The sequence below is a fragment of the Cygnus olor genome, chromosome 9 (genome assembly GCF_009769625.2).
Source record: "Cygnus olor isolate bCygOlo1 chromosome 9, bCygOlo1.pri.v2, whole genome shotgun sequence".
Taxonomy (NCBI): domain Eukaryota; kingdom Metazoa; phylum Chordata; class Aves; order Anseriformes; family Anatidae; genus Cygnus; species Cygnus olor.
The window spans coordinates 10,262,202-10,284,541 of NC_049177.1; the positions used below are offsets into that span (position 1 = coordinate 10,262,202).

The 22,340-nt window shown below is 48.3% G+C and overlaps 4 protein-coding genes across 13 annotated transcripts in view; 1 reads left to right on the forward strand and 3 right to left on the reverse strand.

Annotated features, from left to right (window-relative positions):
- Window positions 1–158: 158 nt before the first annotated feature.
- On the reverse strand, window positions 159–2,257 carry TMEM41A (transmembrane protein 41A). Of its 2 annotated transcripts, XM_040567174.1 has the most exons (5): window positions 2,070–2,255; window positions 1,834–1,987; window positions 1,591–1,752; window positions 905–1,043; window positions 159–602 (listed from the first exon to the last, which is right to left on the reverse strand). In XM_040567174.1, the coding sequence occupies exons 1-5, from the start codon at window positions 2,165–2,167 to the stop codon at window positions 382–384; spliced, it is 774 nt and encodes a 257-aa protein (XP_040423108.1). In that variant the 5' UTR covers window positions 2,168–2,255; the 3' UTR covers window positions 159–381. The 2 variants fall into 2 exon arrangements, with proteins under 2 accessions (XP_040423108.1, XP_040423107.1); XM_040567173.1 differs by having other exon boundaries at window positions 1,591–1,987; window positions 2,070–2,257.
- Window positions 2,258–2,310: 53 nt separating this feature from the next.
- Window positions 2,311–22,340, forward strand: part of CEP63 (centrosomal protein 63) — a 37,177-nt gene continuing 17,147 nt past the window's right edge. For 2 of the 8 annotated variants that reach the window (XM_040567164.1, XM_040567169.1), the window contains exons 1-2: window positions 19,911–20,046; window positions 21,258–21,393. In XM_040567164.1, coding sequence (XP_040423098.1) covers window positions 21,350–21,393 — 44 coding nt within the window. In that variant the 5' untranslated portion in view covers window positions 19,911–20,046; window positions 21,258–21,349. Of the gene's footprint in view, window positions 2,657–19,910; window positions 20,174–20,197; window positions 20,481–21,257; window positions 21,394–22,340 lie in introns of those variants that run through there. The other 6 variants (XM_040567165.1, XM_040567170.1, XM_040567168.1 and 3 more) reach the window with 6 other exon arrangements.
- Window positions 2,451–14,908, reverse strand: LIPH (lipase H). The gene is made up of 10 exons (XM_040567172.1): window positions 14,031–14,908; window positions 9,601–9,968; window positions 8,780–8,888; window positions 8,586–8,687; window positions 8,029–8,118; window positions 6,930–7,097; window positions 5,911–6,006; window positions 4,843–4,954; window positions 4,115–4,288; window positions 2,451–2,568 (listed from the first exon to the last, which is right to left on the reverse strand). Exons 1-10 carry the CDS (start codon window positions 14,080–14,082, stop codon window positions 2,484–2,486), a joined length of 1,356 nt encoding a protein of 451 aa, XP_040423106.1. The 5' UTR covers window positions 14,083–14,908; the 3' UTR covers window positions 2,451–2,483.
- ANAPC13 (anaphase promoting complex subunit 13) lies at window positions 16,341–19,935 on the reverse strand. Of its 2 annotated transcripts, XM_040567177.1 has the most exons (3): window positions 19,720–19,903; window positions 19,362–19,487; window positions 16,341–16,798 (listed from the first exon to the last, which is right to left on the reverse strand). In XM_040567177.1, the coding sequence occupies exons 2-3, from the start codon at window positions 19,458–19,460 to the stop codon at window positions 16,673–16,675; spliced, it is 225 nt and encodes a 74-aa protein (XP_040423111.1). In that variant the 5' UTR covers window positions 19,461–19,487; window positions 19,720–19,903; the 3' UTR covers window positions 16,341–16,672. The 2 variants fall into 2 exon arrangements, with proteins under 2 accessions (XP_040423111.1, XP_040423112.1); XM_040567178.1 differs by lacking the exon at window positions 19,362–19,487 and having other exon boundaries at window positions 19,720–19,935.

Consider the following 22,340-nt stretch of genomic DNA (forward strand, 5'->3'; position numbering starts at 1 on the left):
CAAGGGCCAGCAGGAACTGCTGGCCTTCCTCCAAGGATGCTAATACTCCCCATTTCCAACCCCTCACCCTCCCTTCACTAATACATTTGCAAGAGGCTGGCAACACCCTCAGGCACGCTGCAGACACAGCCTGACTTAAAGGACACAGGCAATTTACCTCAAGTGTTCACAAAGTTTCATTATAGAGAATTTTCAGTGCAGATACATGCACAGTAAAACACTGATTAAAAACAAGATTATACCTCCTCTTAGATGAGAAGAACAGTAAAAACTGCAGTTGTCCTTGGTCCACATGGGCACAGAGCATGCAGAACATTACCCGCACGGGCAAAGACCCACATCTTTTGTGAAACAGTTCCCCAACATCTGGGGTGTGAGCCATCACATGCTCTTCTTGCCATTGAGTAACAGAGCATGCTTGTCTTCATCCAGCTTCAAGTGTTTCTTGCTGTATTTCTTGATAAGGGTCCCTGGTATCAGTGCTGCCACAGCCATCGCAAGCAGTTTGAGCAGTGTGTCCCAGGAGAAAATGGCATCCAGAGAGTTGATTTGTGACAGAATGGCTCCTGTCTGTACGCAGATGAAGTTATAGGGTGTAAGACCTGGAAGAGTCAGAGCAAATAAGCCAGTTAGCATCCCCCTTGCCTCCATGCAAGGGTGCAAACTTAGCTCCAATTACATCCTTGCCCAAGGCCAGACAGTAACAGAGCAGGGCAATACATAACTGTACACGCACTTGCTCAATGCCCTAAGATGAGCAGCACGAAGGCAAACAGGTAAATGGGACAGAGTCACAGCCATGGCCCTGCTACTCCACCTTCCCCAGCCCTCGGTTGCTTCCCAGGGCTCAGTGACGAGGAGGGAGGCAGCGTCACGCTGTCCCCTCGGGCTCCCCTGACCTTACCGATGAGAACGGAGAAGAAGAACTGGGACACAGGGATGTTTAAGATGGGGGCTGAGAGATTCAGAAACCAGTTCGGTGTCATGGGGAACAGCCTGAGGAACAACAGGAAGAAAAACAAGCAGCTCCTGTTCTCTTCTACCTGCCAAGAGAAACGCTCCAGATTATTTCTGTTACTTAGCAGTAACATGTGAGTTACCACACCACTGAAGTGAATGTAAGTTTTGTTTTTTTCTCCTCCACCATTCCATAACAGAACATCAGTGTGGAAATGATGAAAAGTGGCAACTTCATGTATGCCCGGGACGTACGTGGGTGTCTGGGAGCCCAGTGGTGAGCCACCCCCTTTCACACAAGAGGTGAAAATGGGATCTAACCTGAACGAGAGATCAGGCAGATGCCAGCAGAACCTCCCCCGGCTGTACGACAGAGCACAGGGTTGACAGAGGCAGTTCTGGAACATGGGGCCTTGCCAGTCAGCCTCTTGTTTTACATCTCATTTTCCTTGGGATCTGGCATTTTCCACAGATCCCCTCTGCAGACAGGCCCGATCCCAAGGGAGCAGTCTCGCTTACACTGCCGAGGCCCCTGACCGACCTGACGCGCCCCTCGCACGCATGGCTTTTTACCAAGCCACCCAAAAAGCGGCCCCAAGCAGAAGGGCCTCCTGCGGCACCACGGCCGCTCACCTTTCCTTGCAGCAGGGCCACTTTGTCGGGGAAGCAGTAGACGACGAAGCGCTTCCCAAAGGCGCCGGACAGGAGGTAGCAGCAGGTGGCTCCCAGGGAGGTCAGGGCGGAGCACAGCGCCAGCCCGGTCCACGGCCCGAAGAGCGCCCCGGCCAGCACGTTCTGCGGGGACACGGCGTGGGGTGAAGGCGGCCGAGACCCCCCCCCGGGGCCCGGGGGCCGCGGGAGGCGCCGCCGCCCTACCAGGAGGCTGGAGCCGGGGATGGCGAAGCTCTGCTTGTAGAGGTAGGCGGCGCAGAACAGCGCCAGCGCCGCGCCGCGGTGCTCCCGCTCGTAGTCCCGCAGCGCCTCGGCCAGCTCCCGCAGCTCCTCCAGGTCCGACGGGAACCGCAGCGGCCTGCGGGGGGAGAGCACGGGGCAGCACCGGCACCGCCGAGCCCGGGGCCCCGCAGCCCGGCCCCCCGGGCGCCAGCACCCACCTGCGGGCGCTCCCCGCGCTCAGCCGCGCCGACAGCAGCGACAGCCCGGCCGTGGCGGCCGCGAAGACGAGGAGCAGCGCGGCCAGGCGCCGCCACATCCCGCTGCCGGCCCGGGGACAGCCCCGGGACGCACCGCCGGGACCGGCCCGTCACGGCCCGCGCAGGCGCCGGGCCCCGGGGCGGCGCTGAGGGGAGGTGCTGAGGGGAGGGAGCCGGGCGGGCCCTCGGTTTAAGGCTGTTGGGGCGCCGCCGCCTGCACGGAGGGTGTATGTCACTTGTTAACGTTGCGGCAGGCTGGTCAATAAACGTTTGTATTGGCACGAAAGACGCGAGTTGCGCCCTTCTTTGGTCCCCCCAGAGGTCCCCGGGGTGGCCGTGGGTGCGGGCGGCCTGCCGCTGCCTCGCCTTCGGGTCTCAGCGCCTGGCCTGGCACGGGATGGGCCGGAAGGTTTTCTTGGTGTTCTCCGTCAGGACGAGGTCGTACCTGCACAGCTGCGGTCTGCGGAAAGACAGCCCAAAGTGAAAAATCTGCCCTTTTCGTGCCGTTTCCCCAGCCAAGTCTCCCAGTGTGTATTTACTTATGTAAGGTAAGTAACGTTATCAAGACGACGGGAAGGCTCCTAAAGTGAGGTGCAGTTCAAACGTTACGGAGATCAGGGATACTTTGAATGTATTTTCATTTTGTTGTATGTTATCCTTTGCTTTGCCTTGTGTGAATAAAGAAACCACCGCACCAGCCGTCGCTGCAGTATCGGCTGCCCGGGTTCAGGGCTCCATTTCAGCCCCTCTGCACTTGTGTGGCCACCACACGGGGTGTCCTGCCTGCCTCCGCCTGCCACCTGCATGTTCCTGCCGATTCCCTGGTGCCAGCGTTAGGGGCTGTGCTGCCACGCTGAGCTGCGACCAGGCTTAGAAAAAGCCCAGCCGAAAAAGAGAGGAAAATGCTAGGACCAGACAAAAAAGAAAGGAACATATTTGTGCTCCCACCTGGGGCCCTCTGAGCAGCAAGGAAAGGAGAGGGCAGGACATCCCTCCCTTTGGCAGTCACAGATTACTTAATGGTCTCAAGAGTCATGCAACTACTTGTGGCCTGTGGCAGCCCCTCAAAGGGGCGAGTGGGCAGCCTCTGATGAAACATCTGGGCATCTAGATCTCCTTTTTAAAAGACTGAATGTGGATCTGGGGCTGGAAGTGACTGTGGGGACACAGGACAGGAGAAAGGGAGTGCCAGCAAGGGGGAGTTGCAGGACTGACTATTAGGCATGCACATTCTTTTCCATATTCCAAGACTAAGGGTAGCATTTCATGAACTGCAAAGAAACATATTCTGCAGCTGTCTTCTTTTGCTCCACCCTTTTCCCTCTGCGATACGCGATCCTTTTTTGAAACCAAGTTTAAAGCACGTATGGCCTGATGTCCACACACTGTCCTCGTACCACAGGCTCAGCCTAAGAGATTCTGTGCTCAGTGGACTCAGACAGATTGCCTCCCTCAAAGGTGCCCTAAAAATGAGGGAAGTTTAAGGGCTTCACTTTGACTGCAGAGCAGGTGGAGGTTAACAAGATGAGTGCTTTGGGGCATGATGGTCAGCAGCTCCCAGTCACTGGGATTCCAGGAGTAAATGAATCTTCCTACTTGACTCGACATAGAAATTGACTGTGATATAAAATGTGTATTTGGGACTGCATATCTATGTTTCCCCGAGAGTCACATTTGCTTTCAGTCCTGAGTTCAGGCCTCGGCAGGTTCTCTGTAGCTACACAAAGGTCATGATCCTGACCAAAGGTGAAAATGTCAGACCACGTTGAAATCAGACCACACATTGTATTTTCAATGCAGTAAGATAACCTCTGTGGTCAAGTAGGTATTCAGGGAGTTGTGTGCATGTGTGCAAGGCAGAATTTATTCCCCAGATATGTGCACAAGAATTGTTAAATGTGAAATAAATGTAATTCTTGCAGATGAACTTGCCAGGCCAAGAATCTGTGAGATTCATTCAGTTGTGTCCAGTTTGCAACAGGAATGGTTTGTAAAGCAGTGCTTACCTTTCTGGGTTTGTAAGTGACCGGAACCTCATTTGGAGAATCCTGAGTTTGTATTTCGGGCTGATGACAGATCCCGTGGAAAATGTCAAGGAAATTCTTTTTACATTTTCAAAATCCTGGTCGAATCCAATTAGCAAACTGATTTGGTTGTACTGCTGAAAGGCTGCAGCTTCTCTAAAGACAAAGTGGACAAGGTGTCAGGGAGTCACCAAGGGAATAGCACGATTTTAATACTTTCGGTGTAATATTAGACACAGTGCTGGGGGAGGAGGACTGAGCTTATGACTGGTTTCAGGCTTTCGGGAAGTGGGTACGCGTTCAGGTCTCTAGGTTTCAACCTGCTCAGCCACTTTTGTACTCAGTTACTTGGGGACACAGCGATCTGATCCCCACTGTCCTGGGCACCCAGAGTTGGAATGTGGAGCTCTCCCTGGAGAGGAGATGAGTTTTTCCTCCTGCTCTTGTGGAGGACCAGGACAGCCATGGGATTGCTGAGATAGCTCATGGCCATCCTCAGGTTGACTACAGAGGGCCCAAATCAAAGGGCTAGGCTGGCGGTGGTGTGCACCGGAGAGCCTGTGGAAATCACCTCAGGCCAGGCAAGGCCCAAGGCCTGTGTGCTGTCGAGCATCAGCAAAAACTGAAGGAGGATGTCTTGCTTCCTCCCAGATCCAGTTGTACTGAGTCATTTGCTAACATTTGTGGATCATCAGATCAGGGAGACTTACGGATTAACTTTAGATTCTGCCTTCTGCCCAGCATCATCAGCTAACACCACGCTGAAGGTGCCTCTCCTGGTGTCTTTGTTCCACGTAATGATGTCCACAAAGTAGTGGTAAACTGCGAGGTGAGAGAGAGAGCACGCAGTTAGACTCTGCCCCATGCCGTGCTCGTCCGATACAGCCTGTCCCATTTGGCTCTAGGACCTTTCTCCTCCCTGCTTGCCTTCGTCCTTCGGGGATGTGTAACAAATGCTCAGAGCCATGGGATGTGGTGTGGGTGGATATGGGTGTGGGAAAGCCCCAGGAGAGGCACTAGAGCTAGGCTTACACCGGTGTCATGGCTTTCATCGCACCGCCTCTCACTCCCCGCCTTCCCCGTCCATTTGCAAATTGTGTTTTCTTTCTTTTGTCCCTGTCTCCCTGACAGAGCATGATCCCCTCTGTTTCTGTTCTCAGCATCCTTCATTTCTCTTCTCTGTCCCTTCTTTGGATCCCTTTGCCGTGGGGCAGAATTGTCCGTTCTTGACTCTGATCTGTAACTCACCAAGTTTGCCTGCTGACGTCCGTGCCCACGGGTTTGTGTGCTGGTGATCATCACGGGTGAGAAGAAACCCTGATTTTCACTGATTCCCCCTTGCCCTTTCCCTCTGCCCATCCCTTTTGTCCAGGGCAGCTTTATTTGCTGGTTTAGCTGGGAGCATGTCTTTGCCTCTCACCGTTCCCACACACACCTCTTATCATGCAAGCATGAAAGAGCGGCAGGCTGTTTTGAAACAACCACACTTTTAAGCTTCGTTCACACATTCCCAACAAATTTCCTAGCCCTGTAAGCAAGACGAGCCTGCTCTTGCACATCTCTAGCTAGCGAGCTCTCGTCTTTCACAGCAACAAGTATGTTTGCAGTTAGGGAATATAATGGCAGGACTGCAGGTGGACACAACTCTATCCTGCAGCACTGGCTTTGTTTCTGAAGTGCCGGGTACAATGCTGATAGCAACCAACCATCTCTGCTCGGCTGCTGCTGAAGGAGGCAATACACAAAGAAAAATCATTTCAGAAATCTTAGTCGCTTACTACAAAATGGCTCTTTGTCCGCTGTATCAAAAAACATGTTTGTCACTGGATGGCTCTGTTGTGTTAAATAGCTTTTCCACTTGTGGGCATAATAGCCTGTAGATGACAGTTTAAAAATGAAACAGAGGGTTACTGCACAGGTATATAAGCAATTAAATTGCTGAAAATAACAAGGCAAATATTTAAGAAATACTGTATCACGGTTCAGCTGCAAGGCAGCACTGTGATGCATGCTCCTATGCTCCATAGACTTATTTGAGGTCTTAATTTTACTTCTGTAACTAAAACCAACTGTGGGTCAAAATATACCTGGTTACTGTTTGGCACCTATTTTCAGATCAGTCTTTTTTCACATCGGATGTCCATGGTCTAGAAAGGTCTTACAGCACGGAATGAAAATAACCTCTCAGCTCTACAAGGTAATTTCTGGAAGCATCAGGTTTTTTAGCATCAAAATTTCAGAAGTGGCAGCCTGAAGCTGGGCTGTTGCCTCCAGGCCGGGGGGGCGCTTACAGAAAAGTGGAATACGCTTTGTCCACCCCTCCCTGCCATTCCTGTGGTGGTCAAGAGGGGTTTGGGGTGCTTAAAGTTTCTTAGAAAAGATTATATTTTAGCAAGAACATGCCCCTGCCCCTCAAACTGCAGCTAATGGGCTTTAATTCATTGCTGCTGTGTCTCTTGTGTAAAGATCCCAAGACTTGTTTTGGCTTTTCTAGTTCTGGATCCTGTACATGTGGATTCCTGTTGTAGATCATAACATGATGTGTTTCTACAAAGCGCAGGGAAGTCTCTTCGGCCTCTTGCTTGCAGCAGAGGCTTGTCCCTCTGCAGCAGTCAAGGAGGGATCACCCCCCAAAACTAGCAGAATGCACATACTCTTACAAAGCACCCTACGGTCTGTTAGTCCTTTAGCAAAACATTTGTTCCACTCACACAGGTGGAGTAAAAGTTAGAGTAATGATAGGCAGCTATGTCAGGCATGTGTAGCCCCGAAGTATTTACATTCCCCGGATCCTTACCTAGGATGGGGCATGGCATAGGCTGAAAAGTTTCGCAGCTGGTACATTTGCCATTCCTGTAGCTTCTGTACGAGTCACACGGGTATGCCGTAATATTGCAGCTCTTTTTCAGGGATGACATGAACAGGAAAACAGACCTCTGGTGGTCACATTTAAAATACTGCATTCCTTAATTATACAGAAAAGAAATATTTCATTACTGGTCCTCATGCTTCAAGAAGTCAGCATTAAGGCACTAGTGAAAAAGGACACGCCAGCAGACAGTCATTGACCAGTCCGAATGCAGCAGCTTGAATTGGGAAGCACTGGGCTGTGGCAGAGCAGTAAGTGGGCACCAGCTTCTCTTTGAGTGCACTCAGCTCTGTCAGTGTCTCCTTTCCTTCTTGTCCTTTTTTTTTTTTATTTTTTATTTTTAACAACATACCTGCTGGTGCTGTCACTGTAGTTCCAGAGGAGCCAGCTATAGAGCCTGCCCCATCTCAGGTGTTTTCCTCTTCCCTCTGAGCTGACACAACAGGTAGGTATTGCATTTCTTTTGCACAAGACCTTGCCATTTTGTCACCCAGCATTGTCAAAACCCGTTCTGCTGCTGAGCTGAGGAGGAAAAAAAGTTTCCTTGTGTTCAAGGCTAGGGCTCTACCTGCCAGGCTGCCAAGGAAAGCTCACTGGATTCCGTCTAGCAGTCCATGCTGTGCTCCTCTTGAACCTGTTTTCTGAACAGTTCTTGTCATTGCTAGCTAGTCCTTGGGGTTTTGTGTGTATTTTAAGCGACTAAATAATAATAAAAAAAACCCTCTCTCTTTTCTAAACATAGTTACAAAATGAGGGCACAAATTCACCTGATGAGTTTTTGCATGGAAAATTGATCCCACCTGCATTCGTGACACCCCTGACTGAAACGCCTGCCTGGTGCGCATCAGCTAAGCTCCCGTTACATTAGTATGCTGCAGCAGTGCTGGGAGGAGATTGCTTTCATGGCTTTCCCAGAAAATGGTTTTCGCGTATTTTCTAGCACTGATGATGTTTCTGCGGCCTTCTCCTCCTTCCTGATTGGAAACATTTTGTCAGTGTGTGTGCAATTCCAGGCAGAATTAGTTACCAGAAAATATTGTCAGTGGACAGCCGGGCTGGTCGGTCCCGCCGTTGGGGTAGAAGTCTATGTGGCCCAGGGTGTCCGCGTAGCCGAGTCCTGGCCAAAGAAAGCATCAGGGGAGGCAATATTAAATCGTAGAGCACAGAAGAAGGAAACGTGAGAAACTAACTGGAAAAAAACAATAGTTTTTCAGCTCTAGGATGCTTGCTTGTGGGAAAGGCTGGGAAAGGAGAGGGCTGAGGGAGACGCTGGATTCGGCCCGGAGGATGCACCCTCCTGCACTGGTGCCCAGGTCCTTGTACTTCGTGGGCCATGAGGCCATACCTGCTGTGAAACAGCAGCATGCCTTGAACTGCAAGTAAAAGTGCAGCTCCCGAGGGTGTGCCAAGCACAGCGTGGGCAGCACAGGACCGCAGAGCCCTTCCCAGCACCCCTGCACTGGGAGGGATGGGCTAACAGAGCGGGGATCGCCCCGGCAGAGCCGCCTGCCGCAACCCCTGCCTTCCCACGCTGCCCATCGCTCTCTGGGTTTCCCTGCAGCAGTGAGGAGAGGTGTTGCGTACCGTCGGTGTCCGAGTGGATAACATCGACAAACTGCGCATCGGTGGGGTCCAACCTCTCGCCGGGCGGCTGCCCTCTGTACAGGGGGCCTGCTGGGTCAAGGCCTGCAGTGAAAAACCGCCATGGCGTCACCTCAGTGCTCGGCTCGCGGCGAGCAGCTCTACCCAGAGCGAAGGGCTGCCAGGGGAAGGGTTACCTGTGATTCTGCCGAGTTTACCATCAAACATCTGTCCCACGAAGCCGGAGATGTGTGCTCCCAGGCTTACTCCTACCATGTGAATGGAGTCAAGTGATGCTCCGGCAATCTGGGATTTAAGAATACCCACGGTCACAGGTGTTGGGCATGTTAAAGGCTTAAAAACATCAGGAGGAGGAATGCAAACGCCTCTCCCTACTTCCCCCACATTTTCCAGTGGTGTGTTCCACTCCATGCAAATATTCTCCCTTTTGATAGCCCCAAAGCGCAACCGGCACTTGTATGTGAGGCCTCTATGTGGGAGCTGTGAAGAGAAAGCGCAGGCAATGGTTGTATCTTCCTGGGGCTGTGACTGCAGGCTGGACAGGAACAATTATTCATGGATCCCCTGAATACAACTCCAGTTGCCCTCATGTTGTTCCTGGAAGGCGTTAGCAGATAGAAAGATCCTGAAGGCCCAGTGTCATAGCTGCCTGTGCCTGTGCAGCGCCTTGCAGGAGCTGCAAGCTGTAGCTGATCCCCATACGCTGGCTTTGGACATCCAGAAGGTGGAAATAGAGTTTGTATGGACAGGAAAACAGATCTGTGGGGTTTTGTATCCAGAAATGTAGGGACTTGGAGTGTGAACTGAATACTGCAGCGAAATGCCATCGTACCGAGTCCAAGTGCAGAATTTGGCACTGCCGTGTAGCTACACTTCCAAAAAATGAATGCATTCCTTTTTAGGAGGTTCTTTTCCCAGACATGCTGCTGTTTTTAAACACTTCCTTTCTGCCCTTTACATATTAACAACTATATCATAGTGTGAACATTCAACTTACCAACATTTCATCAATAAGTTTCTTCAGAATCTCAGCAACTTTCTTGCTGTTTCTGGAAGCTGTGCTGTAGATGACGGTTGTTGCTCCCCGGTTCCAGTCCACAACGATGATGTTCATAGCTTCCTCAGAAAGCAGGAGATGCACCAAGCCAGGGATCCAGACCGGGGCAGAGCCTGTGGGCCGGTACCCGTGGATAATGAAGGTGGTTTTCTTGGTCAGATCGAGATACTTGGAGGCTGTAGAATTGAGCTCTTCAGCACAGTCTGGGTTCTGCCTGGTGTACAGCATTAGCTTCACTTTCAGGTCGGTCCCTATCAAAGCGTTGCTGAAGCTGAGAGCTGTGAACGCAGGACATGTCTCCCCGGGATCTGAAACGAGCACAGTGTGGCAATCCTGAGGTTAGCACCAAAGGGCTTGCCTTGTGGGTTTGCCTCTCCACATGGTTTTCGTGCCATGTTGGATCAAAGGCAGCAAGCGTACCTGCTAGGAGCGGTGCTCCCTGAAACGGCCCAGTCCTGCTTCCACGAGCAGCATGGGCTCTCCAAAAATCTCGTTAGGGTGAGGAAGGTATTAGACAATGGCACCTCGGATGATTGCTGTATTGGTTTCAGAGCATGCTCAGATGCCCTGGGCCGGTTCTAGGGTAAAGAATTATCCTCATATTTTGTTATCATAGAATGGTTTGGGGTGGAAGGGTCCTTAAAGACCACCTATTTCCAAGCGCCCTGCTGCGGGCAGGGACACCTCCCATTAGATCAGGTTGTTCACAGCTCCAGGCTGGAGCTGACAAGCTTCACGGGATCTTGCTGTTGTGAGGGACAGCTCAGTGCTTCGCTGGTATTTGCAGATGCAGCCTGCTATTTCACACTGTGAAATGGGACACACTTTGCATAAGATAAGGTACTGATACTGCTTTCTACACAGCTGGAGAGTTCCTGAATTTTCTGTAAGTGCTGCTTTTCAGGACAGTCTCTGCTGTTTGAAAGCCTGTCTTTGTTCATTGCTTTTCCAGCAGACCACCAGCTGAGCCTTCAGAGTCCAATACAATCTCCAGCAGGGCACTGCCAGGGAAAGGAATAACAGTCTCCAGACAGATGCTGCTGCTGAAGGCCTTCCCAGGTTTTGTAGCTTCTTTCTGGCTCTTTCTGGCTCACAGGTCTTTTCCCCCAGCCCCTTGTTTTTATTGAAGAACCTTGTGGGAGAGAGTGTTTCTCGCGAACACAGCCTGGGCTGCAATAATTGTTCAGGCTGCAGTTGCAAGAGGGATCTTCTGGATTTTTGCTGCTTAAAAGGGCTGTGCAGTAGGGTAGAAGAGGTTTAGAAAACCTGCAGCTTTGAGCCAGTTGTACTCTAGCAGGTGTCCAGTACTCCGTGCATTTTAATTCCTAAATGATGAATCTCTCACCATTTCCACAATAAACTTTCTCTCTTTTCCTCCTATGGAAATAGAAGCATGAGAGTGATATAAATGCTGTGTGCCCAGCACATAAAATAATCTGCTCAGTTGCCATAGTTCTGCTAATTACTTTGAAGAAGCCCCAGGAGCTCCAGAAATAAAAGTTAATAGGCTAAGAGGATGTTGCAGTTATCTCCAACTGGATATTTTAAATTACTACTATAAATTCAGAAATAAATTTTAACATTTGAAATCCACGGAGTCCTTCCTGTGTAAAGCCTGTGGTAAAATATGAATAGTGGGACTGGAGCGTTGGGAAATGAACTCAGCCAGGGCCAATGAATTTCAGTTGAAATCAGTGGCCTCTGAACTGAGGGTGCTCTGCCTCTGTAACGCTTCGGTCGGGGCTCCTGGCAACAGGATGGGCCATGCTTGCAAGGTAAAGGCGAGCCAGGTGCTTCTCTCCTGGTCCATTTGCTCTTGCCGCTTTTTTACAGTGCCAAAATACTCCAGAGAAACAGCAGCCAGAGTTCTCCCCTAAGACTGCTCATCTGGAGGTCTCAAAGTAACGAGCAGAGAAAAATTATCATTTTTTGCTGATACACAGCAGCATATACAGTGATAATCAGCAACTGTCCTCTAGGTGCTACTGCAGCATCAAAGAAAAATATATATTTATTTTTTTAAATAGTTATTAATAACTAAATACTGTTTTGGTTCTCGTATAGTATTGTTGTATTGTTAATCATCTTTACTGCCACTGAGGCTGTAGTAATGCAGGCAGAAATGCTGGACAAGAATTATTTCTACATGGTACAAGACTGCACTGATTGCTTAATTTGTTCCTATGTCTCCCATGTTGTGCTGAGACTTGCCCAGGGGAACACTGTGTTGTCACCAGAGCAGCCCAAACCTTCTGGTAAAGAAAAGCTTTTAAAGAGCTGATCAGCATTTGCTAATACCTAATACAGGAAGCGTTTAAAAAGCCATGCTATATCTGCACCGAGTCTGTTAAATTTGCTCTAACGTGATTAACAAAATCAGATCCATGCTAATCGTGGGGGAAGACCTGCCAGCTTCTCTTTGGCAGGCTGGTGCATATCCCCGAATCATCCACCATGTGTTACAAAAGCTGCTACACGAGGGCAGCCGGTTGTCCTGGCTTTGCTCTTCTTCCAATAAGCACGGAGAATCCTACCCAAATGGCTGGAAGTGTCTTTGAAACTGACGTGATTTCTCTGATGGGGCAAGAGGCTTACTGTGATTAACTCTAAATGAGGGCGGTGGAAACTCACATCCTCATACTGTGCTTAACCCGTGTCCAGCAGACCCCTTCTCCCCAGGAAAGGTGAATAAATGCTGGCAATTAACCCAGCATCCCATTAACTTGCTTCCTGGCCATTAGCTTGCTGGACAGCCTCAGGCAATTCCTTTTTCTCCCTTTGCTCGGTTTCCCTGTGTGTAAAACAGGATGGCAAATGCTGCTTTCCTGGGCAAGGTGCTCTGATGCCTTGGGACCTATAGCAGGGGGTATGCCAACATGATAAACTGCTGTTCCTGTGTGGGAGCTGGACATCTTTTGTCTTGAGCATGAGATCAGCCTCCCAGGCGCTTTTGCAGCAGGAGGGACACCTTCAGCAGATCTGGTTTTTTTTGGAGACCAAGTGCAGGTGGGAGTTTTGCAGTCATGAGAAGGGTGCCAGGCAGACCCCGTGGCATTTACTGCAGGCAGTGCTACGTAAGGCTTGTGCTCCCTTGCAGATGGTGTTTGGAGACTTTGTCTTCCTTTTGTCCTGGATGTTCAGCCTATGGACAGGCGGGGTTTACAATAGTGCTATTTTGGGACTGGCATCTTGAGGCCTTCTGCACAAATAGAATACCGATTTATTATTATTATTATTATTATTTAACTCCACCAGTTTGTCCTCTTGCAAAGTGAAGTTCCAAAAGGCTTTCACATCTTTGGGTCAGTGGTGATTCGGTCAGAATTGTACTTTTCCTAGCTGTGATCCTTGTGACAGTATATTGCCACACAGAGTGCACGAAGGGGGCCGCTTACCGGCTCAGCACTTCTGCAGACCTCATCCAGGTGTGTTGCTGCTTCTGGGCCTCTCTGCAGCTTCCCTGACTTTCAAACCCCCGTCACATTGCCTGGGCTTTACCATTTGTTTCAAAAGACCAGTCATGCATCAGTACTGAAGTCTTCAGCTTTAAGCACTACCACACAGCCTATCTCAGCAGCATTACTGAGATAATGCTGGAAATACTGAAAATACTGAGCAGCATTTTACACACCACCACTTTCCACGCAGAGGGTGTGCCCTCCACCTCTTAAAATGGTCTTCAGTATCTTGCTGGGTTTCCTTGGTGCTTTTTCACACAATTCTCTTTTCCCTCTTATTACTACATTGCCTACAGCGTATCCTTCAAAATAAGTAAAACGAGACCCCCCAAGATTACTCCAGGGAACCTGATGAAATATGAGCTGGTTTTTAAAAGAATACTCTGTTTTTTTTTAATCCTGTTTGTTTTCCATACAAAGCAGAAAGCTATAGCTTCACTAACCGAGCAACTTGCTCCCATGTGTATGCTAACAGAAGGCAGTACATTTGTTTATTATTATACAGGTTGATTCTTGATGGGGCTATGAGGATATCAAGTGAAGTTTAGTGTTCATAAATGCTAATTCATCCTTTGCGTCTGTCATGTAAGACACTGCTGAAAAGAAATCATTCTTCTCTAAAGATTTCAAATGGCATTTTCAGTGTCGATGGATAGTACTTATGTAAGAAAAATGTTTGCAAAGTGAAGAAAAGATAATAAAAATAACTTCTGGTTTTACGTTTGGAACTCTTACATCTGACTACATTCATGAAACCAGGATAGTTTGCTTTGCCAAATAACTAATAGTAGTGAAAAATTGTGCGCAGTAACTTTATAATGCAAAGGACAGATACATTCACGTATCCGCAAAGCAGAGAAAGGGTTATATTTGACAAAAAAACCCAAACATTAAAAATGGTTGATTTCCTACCTGTTTTCACCCCGTATGAAAGGTAGATGAACACAACACACAGCCTCAGCATATGGACTCCCACATGAAACTTCTACAGGTAGAAGATTTTAAGGATCCCACAGTTTCTTTGGCATGTACTTGCTGTCTCTGACAGCAGTTTGCTCTCTTTTTCTGCCAGTAACGTAGGTGTGGTGAAAGGAGGAAGTTACCAGCCAAGAAATGAAGACCAGTCGCTAGTTATACAACTAAACCTTCTTTTTAAAAAGGTGGGGCACCTTCTATTCTATCAGGATTCCTTATTTTAAATACAGTTTGCCCTGGGGAGTGACTAATCAAAGACACAAGTGGTCTGGTATCACACTGTAAGCAGCAATCTGACTACATGTGATGAAATGAAGGAAATGATTGCGTGCCTATTTGTCTTCTGCAATGAATGTTGGAAGGCAGCAAAGAGGTGTAGGTGTCACTGTAAATCCGATAGGCATCTGGGCTGGGACGACACTCGTTTTCACAGGACCCCAAGTTGGTGACGATCCCTACACTCCCACGTTCCTCTGGCTGCCTCCGACAGGTGGAGGCTCGGCATCCCTTTTAACCTAGGAGATCCTGCAGTCTCGGGCAGGACGCGGGTGCACACCGCTCCATCGCGACAAAGGGCGGGTACCAGTTTGATTCAACGTGAGCCTCCATCGGGCTCCAAGCAGCTGCTGTCTTGGATGGCACTCGTATATCTGGCATCCCCACCACTTTTTCTTGCAGCCGGGCTGGAACCTCATGGAGCTAGCTCCAAGTAAAGTAAGAAAGGCTTCTGTCCCTGCCGGGCAGGAGGAAGAAGATGGCAGATGCAAAGACAACTGCCAGGGGCCAGAAAGGAAGTCTGAAATTGGAGCTGGGCAAAATTGGTAAGATGAGGCTGGTGTGGAATTTGTAATGGGGTGAGAGAGGGGAGGGGAAGAGAGGGCTGCTAGACAGAAGCAGTGTGGGAGCTTTACCTAATGTTTTCTTTGCAAATTCTTCTAGTGTAGGCCAGGGAAAGGGAACATGGGGAGGATCAGAAATACCTCATTAAGCACAGGCTCTGTTTTTTTCCCCGGTGAGATCCAGTGAGGAACTGAACTATTACAGCTCCCAGCTGCATAGCTGTTTCTTTGGTCCATACTGTAGAAGCTAAGCTTTTTGATTTAGCTGATTCTTGGGTTAATCTTTACCTCTGCCTGCTGGCTGCCTGCAGCTCCTTCTTGTTCAGACAAGTGCGTGCTGCTTGTCTGCTGCAGGCACTGCTAACACCTCAGACAGGGGCACACCCAGCAACACACAGTTTTTTCACAAGCACCTCGAACCAAGCATCCTCACGCGGCTCAGCAATCAGTCTCACAGGACTTGTGCCGTGCTGTGATTCCATTTGGTACTGACACAGACGAAAGTTTTATTAATTTTAATTGGGTTTTGTTAATTTTGAAGAGGATAAACATTGTGAAATACACCAAAAAACTTCTGTGGAATCTGGAAGCTGTGAGTTCCAGGAAAATGTATTTTTTTTCTTTTTTTTCCTGGTGCACTGGCAATAGAAAATCATTTGAAACATTGTTTTCCTTCCAGTTCCTTTCTCACTTCTACCAGTAATCCTAAACTCTGTCAAAATATTTTCTCCTTAGCAAGTTCTGCCAATGGTGTGAAGGAATCGGTCCAACAGTGAAACATACAAGATGAACAGAAGGCTTTTACCTATTGCAAAAGACATTTGAGAATCAGAGATAAAATGAGGTAACGAAATCAAGAGGGCCGTGCCTTTCTTCTCAGCATTAAAAGAGGTAACAATTTATTGCCTGAAGCTAAGCTCCACTTGTTTCTTTTCCCCACCACTTCCCTTAGATTGCTGTTTCCCCTGTGAGACAGCTCATCCAAGCAGCTATCATCAGTCAATAGACTGGGACTGGCAGGCTCTTCCCTGTAACTCTAACATCTGTCAAAAGACAATGATTCTGAGTAACCCCCATTTCAGCATAAATTAGACTGGTTACAGAATGCACGTTGGCAAACATCCCCAGGATGTCAGCACTGGAGATGTTGTCCAACGCCACCATCAAATCCTGAGATGAGGAGTTCAAATAGCCACTTGTGTTTACACGTAACTTCCAGCCCTAGAATCTGACTGACCAATCTTTCACTCAAGTCACACACTGGTTAAAGATGGTAACAACTGACTCAACGTTATCTGGGTTTTCTATAGTGAGCTCTAACCACAAAATACACCGTTATACTTGGAACATGAGCCTTCAGAGTCACAAACGATCCCATTGTGAGATTTGAAAGGAAAGAACAACGTCAAACAGTAAAAACTACTTTTATATCACATGTAGAAAACATTTAAGAACAAAATTGGCACCAACTTAAGAATAAGTTAACAGAAGATATAAAATAATGTTACATAAGTAAAGAGAAACATTCTGATGTTAGCTCTGAGGTTTCAGATAGCCTTTGTTATTTCACACAGATCACAGAAGCATGTTAAACTGTGTTTAGTCACTGAGCAGTTTGAATCCAAGCCTTCTTCAGGAACTTTGTTTCCTCCTTAGAGAAGCTTATGACAGTGATGGTCAGATGAAAAATAATTTTTATATCACATTCATGCATCCCCTGCATGAAATCTGACTGATTCGCTAGTTTCCTGTGGGAGGAACATTTTCATGGAGATACTGGAGAGCCAGATCTGTCCACTTCATTTCTTGTTCTTTCACAGACTCAGTTGTGCCACCATTGTCTTGCTCTGGTTCAGGAAGCTCATTCTGAGAACAAACAAAAAAAAAAGGTACAATGCATTCCATGCATAATAGGCTTGCTTCCTAGAAGGAGCAGGTGACTAAGACTTCGTATGAATAAATACAAAAATCCACAAATGAGACCAGAGGGGGCATCTGAACAATACATTTCACACATAGTGATTCAGTTAAAACATTACTAAGCCCAGTTATGAACAATATTCTTTTCATATGATTATGATGCTTCATCTGAAAGGTAAATTGGTTTTCCAGGGCCCTGGGGCCTTGCTGTATACTCAGACTGCACACGCAGCGAAGAAGAATATATAGCAAAAGCAAAATAAGTAAATAATAGTACGGTGCAATTATTTCAGTGCTGGTTTGCAATGTGTTTCTTTTGCTGTTGCCAAGAATACAGATATTGCATTTATTGTAGCTGTATTTAGACAACTGGCTCTGCAACATATTACTTTCCTGTGGCAGGTGAGAAATCCTTCCTCTTCCTACATGCTGAACACAGGTGTGGCTGTGCTACAGCGAGAGGAAATGTCAGAAACCTCTACCAGGTGCAGCACAGAGCTCCTCGGGGCACAGTAAGGAGGAAGTATAGCTTAAGTGAAATTTCATTTTGCTTCCTTATATTATTTGTTCTCAGTGTTGCTGTATTGGTGTGGTCACAAAGAGTATGTGTTATTCCGCAAGACATTCTGCAAACAACTGTTTGGGCAAGAATTCTGAGTTCTAGATCTCTGGAAATCCCATCATGAGGTAAATAAAATCTGTCAGTTTTGAAAATGGCATATGATTTCAGCCCATGTTAGTTCATGGGAGTCTCTGCAATGAGCACTGGATCAGATGCTCAGGACAGGCTCAGATACCACTGTGCAGCTATTCTGCTTGCTCCTTCACAGTGCTTCTGATCAAGTCTCCCATGAATTTGTGCTGGTTTCTCCATGTGATCAGAGCCAATCCCATCCCTGAGGATCTGTGTATCCACAACCAGGCCTTTCTTTCTATTGTTAATTGATGAGGCTTCCTGCTCTGAGGCTGCCACCTGTATGTGCTGTAAGTAGCTGAAGAGATGATAGCTGTAAGGAAAGAAACAGTAGTGTTTCTTGACCTGGACACAGAGTGATGGCAAATGTCATCAAGGAACCAGTTTATAATATTCAGCCAGCCTTAAAAACACATTATTCTAAGCAAAGTGGGGTTTGGGTTCTCATATCTGAGAACCACAGTTGTACAAAATCCTTCCCTCTAGCTCAAACCTTGGCAGGAAAGTGAAGTTAGCTTAGTGATATGGTATAGTGGAGGACTTGTTAGTGTTAGGTCAGAGGTTGGACTAGGTGATCTTGGAGGTCTCTTCCAAACTAGATGATTCTGTGATTCTGTGAAAACTTGTGTGCTGTATATATGGATTTTGGAGGTGAGTAGTTGCACCTTGTCCCCCAAAGAGACAGTGCTGGGCGTCTTGCTCTGACTGGATCATAGTTTTGAGATCCCCTCACTGCACCAAGAAGGGGCTTGGCCAAACCTGAGCTGCGTTATTCAAGAATGGTGGCATGCTGTGATGTAAGGGCTAAAGCCTGAGCCATGTCACTGGAAATTTGGAAATGTCTCTGTGCTAAAAGTCACCGTCCTGGGGGTGTTTAAGGAAAGGTTGGTTGTGGTACCTAGGGACATGGTTTAGTGGGTAATATTGGTGGTAGGGAGACGGTTGGACAAGATGATCTTGGAGGTCTTTTCCAACCTTTATGATTCTATGATTCTAAAGTAAACTAGCAGCCTACTGTTTGCCACAATTTTGGCATGACTACTTCGTCAGTGCTAGCCAGGGTAAAGCTCATTCAGCTGACTGAAGAAGGAAAGGGAAAATCCTCAGATACTTCACAGTTCACAGACAGTTCCCAATGGCTAAGGAAGGTGCTGGTAGGGGAGATGTGAAGCTTCAGCCTGGGGATTTGTGGGATAAGAGGTAGCTTTTCCTCAGCTGCACCTCTCTGGCTTAGCAGCTGTACAGGCTGTAGACTGGATGGAAGGATAGCTGCCAGCATTACAAGCAAGAGTGCTACTTGCAGGTGCCAGTATTTTCCCTACTATCCTTGAAGTGGCAACTACAACGATGTATTTGGAGAAGTCTGATTAGGAAGACATTTGAAAAAAAGATGAGCTGCTTATAAGGGAATGTCAGGAAGTGGAAATAAAGTGAAACCAAGACTTCAACTGTCAGCATAAGACTGACCCTCTCTGTTCTACAAACTAAGTGGTCACTGCTGATAATGCCAAAGGGCAGCACAGAGGGCAATTCTGCTTCCCCCGATGCCAAACCCCGCAGTGTGTGGTGGGACGGGTGCTACAGTTCTGAGGAGATTTGGCAACTGGCTGGGGAATGGGGACAGGAACATCCACGTCCTCGTCTACACGCAGGCCTGACTGGCACACGGGGCGGGAAAGAGCAAGTCATACCCATCCCAGGAACCTTTTGTACAAATCAGCGCTGCCACCGGCAATATCGTCTGTGCCATTTTTGGCAGGGGCTGTGCGAAACGCACCAGCCGTACCTCGGGCTGACAAGCCGCGATTCACCTACCAGCGGGATGGCCACGTCCTCGTAGGGCAGCTTGTCTTCCCTCCACGCGTCGTCGATCAGGTCCAAGATCCTGCCATCCCTCTGCACCTCGCTGTCCATCCTCGCAGCGGGCAGGTACCGCCAGACCTGGGACACCGAGACGCCGTTTCTGACACGCACGTTAATACCACGCTGCCTTCACAGACCCACGCGGAGCGGCCGAGGTGGAGGCACCTCGGGTCCCTCTGCTCCCACCCCTGCCCAGGCAGGGCCACCCGGCTTTTGGGCTTGATCCGATCACATGAAGCGTGAAGTCTGCCAGAAAGCAAGCCTTGCCGCTACCCATCGCGCAGCCCTGAGCGCGTTTATGGCTACTGACCTTTACAAATATCCTGTAGGAGAGCGTGAGGCCCCGCACGGGCGGGAGCACCCGGCGCTTAATGGCGGCGCACGCCGCCGCCACGGCCCCCGAACGGTGCAAACCCAACGGCCCCGGCGGCTCCGTCTGGCCCCTGGGCGGCTCCCGGGGCTGGGGCCGCTGCCTCGGCCCGCCTCGGGTCGCCGCCGCTCCCCGGCGCCCGCCGCCAGCCGTCATCAAGCGGCGCCGTCCCCCGGCGGAGGCCGGGCGGGGAGCGGGCGGCGGAGAGCGGAGCAGCCCGAGGCCGCGTGTGGTGCTCGGGGGTTGTCTGGGTCCGGCACTTGCCAGGTTCCCTCCCTCGGCTCGGTTCTGCCGCGGCTGGGTCTTGGGCTGGGGTGCTGGGGGGGGGCGGTGTTAAGCACGGAGCAGGGAGAGGCTGCTTCAGTGGGGAGAGGATTTTCTGTTCTCCTCCTCGGTGAGACGGGAGTTTTTTGTGCACGGGGGTGGGGGGGGTTGAGGTACTGCTCGAGTCCCCAGGTCTAATGTCCGGATGGGGTTTGGAAGCGCTGTAGGAGCTCGGGATGGGAGCTCGGATGGAAATGAAAAGAGAGCAAAGCCAGGCCTGCGTTTTTGAAAATCTCATTTGCCCTGACCGACTGCCCCTTCTGTTAATTGCTTAATAACCCGGTATCAGGGCTTGAGACTGTATGGATGTGTTGGCAACAGAAGATGGTGCTTATGCCTCCACGGAGCGAAGCTGAAGTGTACTTCTTTATCCTCAGGTGTTTAACCGTTTTTCTGTTAAGGAGCCACTGGTTCATGGAGGAGCCATTGAAATAAATTCTGTCTTTCTGGCGTGGTTCCGTTGTAGCTTAACTTTTTTTGTTATTTTCATTTTTAACCTCCCCCCATTTTTGCCTGTAGGATAAGCCCTTCTTGCTACACATATAGGTGAAAATTCTGCATGCGTGCATACGTATGCGTGTGTGTGACTTGAAGGATGTTGGGTTAACTAAGGCAACGTACTGCTGCTGTACACCTGGGCAGCTTACCTTCATAGCTTAAGGCACCAGAGGAATTTTTAAAAAGTGACTGCCATCTTTAAAAGGCAGTTCTCAGAACCATACGAACCAGCAGTGTATCCTGAACGCAGCAGAAAATTGCGTGGTCTGTTTAGACTGTGATAGGCTAGGGAGAGACCTAAGTGAAAGATGGATTCATACCCCTAGTTTTACACAGTACTGATATTTTTTGTCTGAAGTGACAGATGTATCAGTCAGAGGTGGATCTTGGGCTGGCCGTGTGGACGTTTGGCATGGTTTGGTACAGCTGCTGCGTGAGTTGCAGTTATGTGCTCTAAGGAGCATAGTATTGCTGCGATCTCATAGCGCTGCATGCTTCTATTGGATCTTCTTTTGTACAAAAAACTGTTTTCCCTTATTTTGCTTGTAAATTCATGAAGGTGACCACTGTTCTGCTCATTTGTAGTTGTGTGATAATTATATATTATGTATTTTTTTAACTTCTTTCCCCTGTGGACTTGTCTGTTTGTTCTGCAGCTGGATGGAGAAGTAGGCTTGCTGTTACATTGCCACGGGTGAGCGCTGCTTTTGTGTATTTTCCTAGCTGATAAATCCACTCCGATTTGCTGATGGAGGCTTTATTGGAAGGAATGCAAAGAAATGGGCAGGGGAGGTATGTAAGCAAAAGTGTATGCCAGTCTTTTAAAATAGTTTAAGTACAGAGCTTCCCTCTTATTTACAACCAAATCCGTTTTATACCAAAACCATTATTATGCAAACTTCCATTGCTTAAATAAGGTCTTTAGTGTTTATCCCCCACCGTCTGCTGGTGGACAAATACAGCGTGCAGTGGCCTTCAGCTGGTGCAGAAGCAAAGTCGCTGGTTCAGCTAGCTGGCTTTGCAGTAATCCCTTGCTGTCAGATATTGCAGTCTTAATTGTTAGAATTTCAATGTTTCATTTTCCTAAAACCTTTACCCCTCTGCCCCCTTTTTTTAAAAAGACCCTTCTTACCTTGTAGCATCAGGAGCAATGGCAATTAGAAGTGTGAATAAATATTTTTCTTAAGAGCCCTGCAAGGTTAATGAGACATATCTTTGCTGTCTGTTTTTAATGCAAGCATCTGATTAGTTCCTGCTTGTGTTGAAATGGCAGAGTCCCATTCGTCTCTGAAGAATCCTTAATGGTCTGTCTTAGGTTAAAGTATCTAGACTTTTGGATCCCAGAGAGAGACTGTAGTGCCAATAATGGAAAAAATGTTTTGTTTACTAAACAAACACGAAGCAAAAATCATTGATGCCATTTTCATAGTTTTCTCTGAGAACGTGACTCAAGTTTACTGATACCATATATTTTCTACAGATAACTGGTTGCACAAATCAAGTTTAGACTCAGCTTTATATTAGCAGATGCTGAGAAGGAAATGTTCTTGCTCTGCATAATAGCTGCTAATTTTTGGTTAACTTGCAGGACAGGGTGAACTTCAAATTTAACTGATTTTGGCTGCTTTAAGAACTATTTCTTTCCCTATAGAAAAACTGTCAAGTTGTGAAGTGTGCATATGCTCTGGGGGAACAGAGAAATTTCAATCCTTTAACCTATTGATTTCCATTTCTTTTCA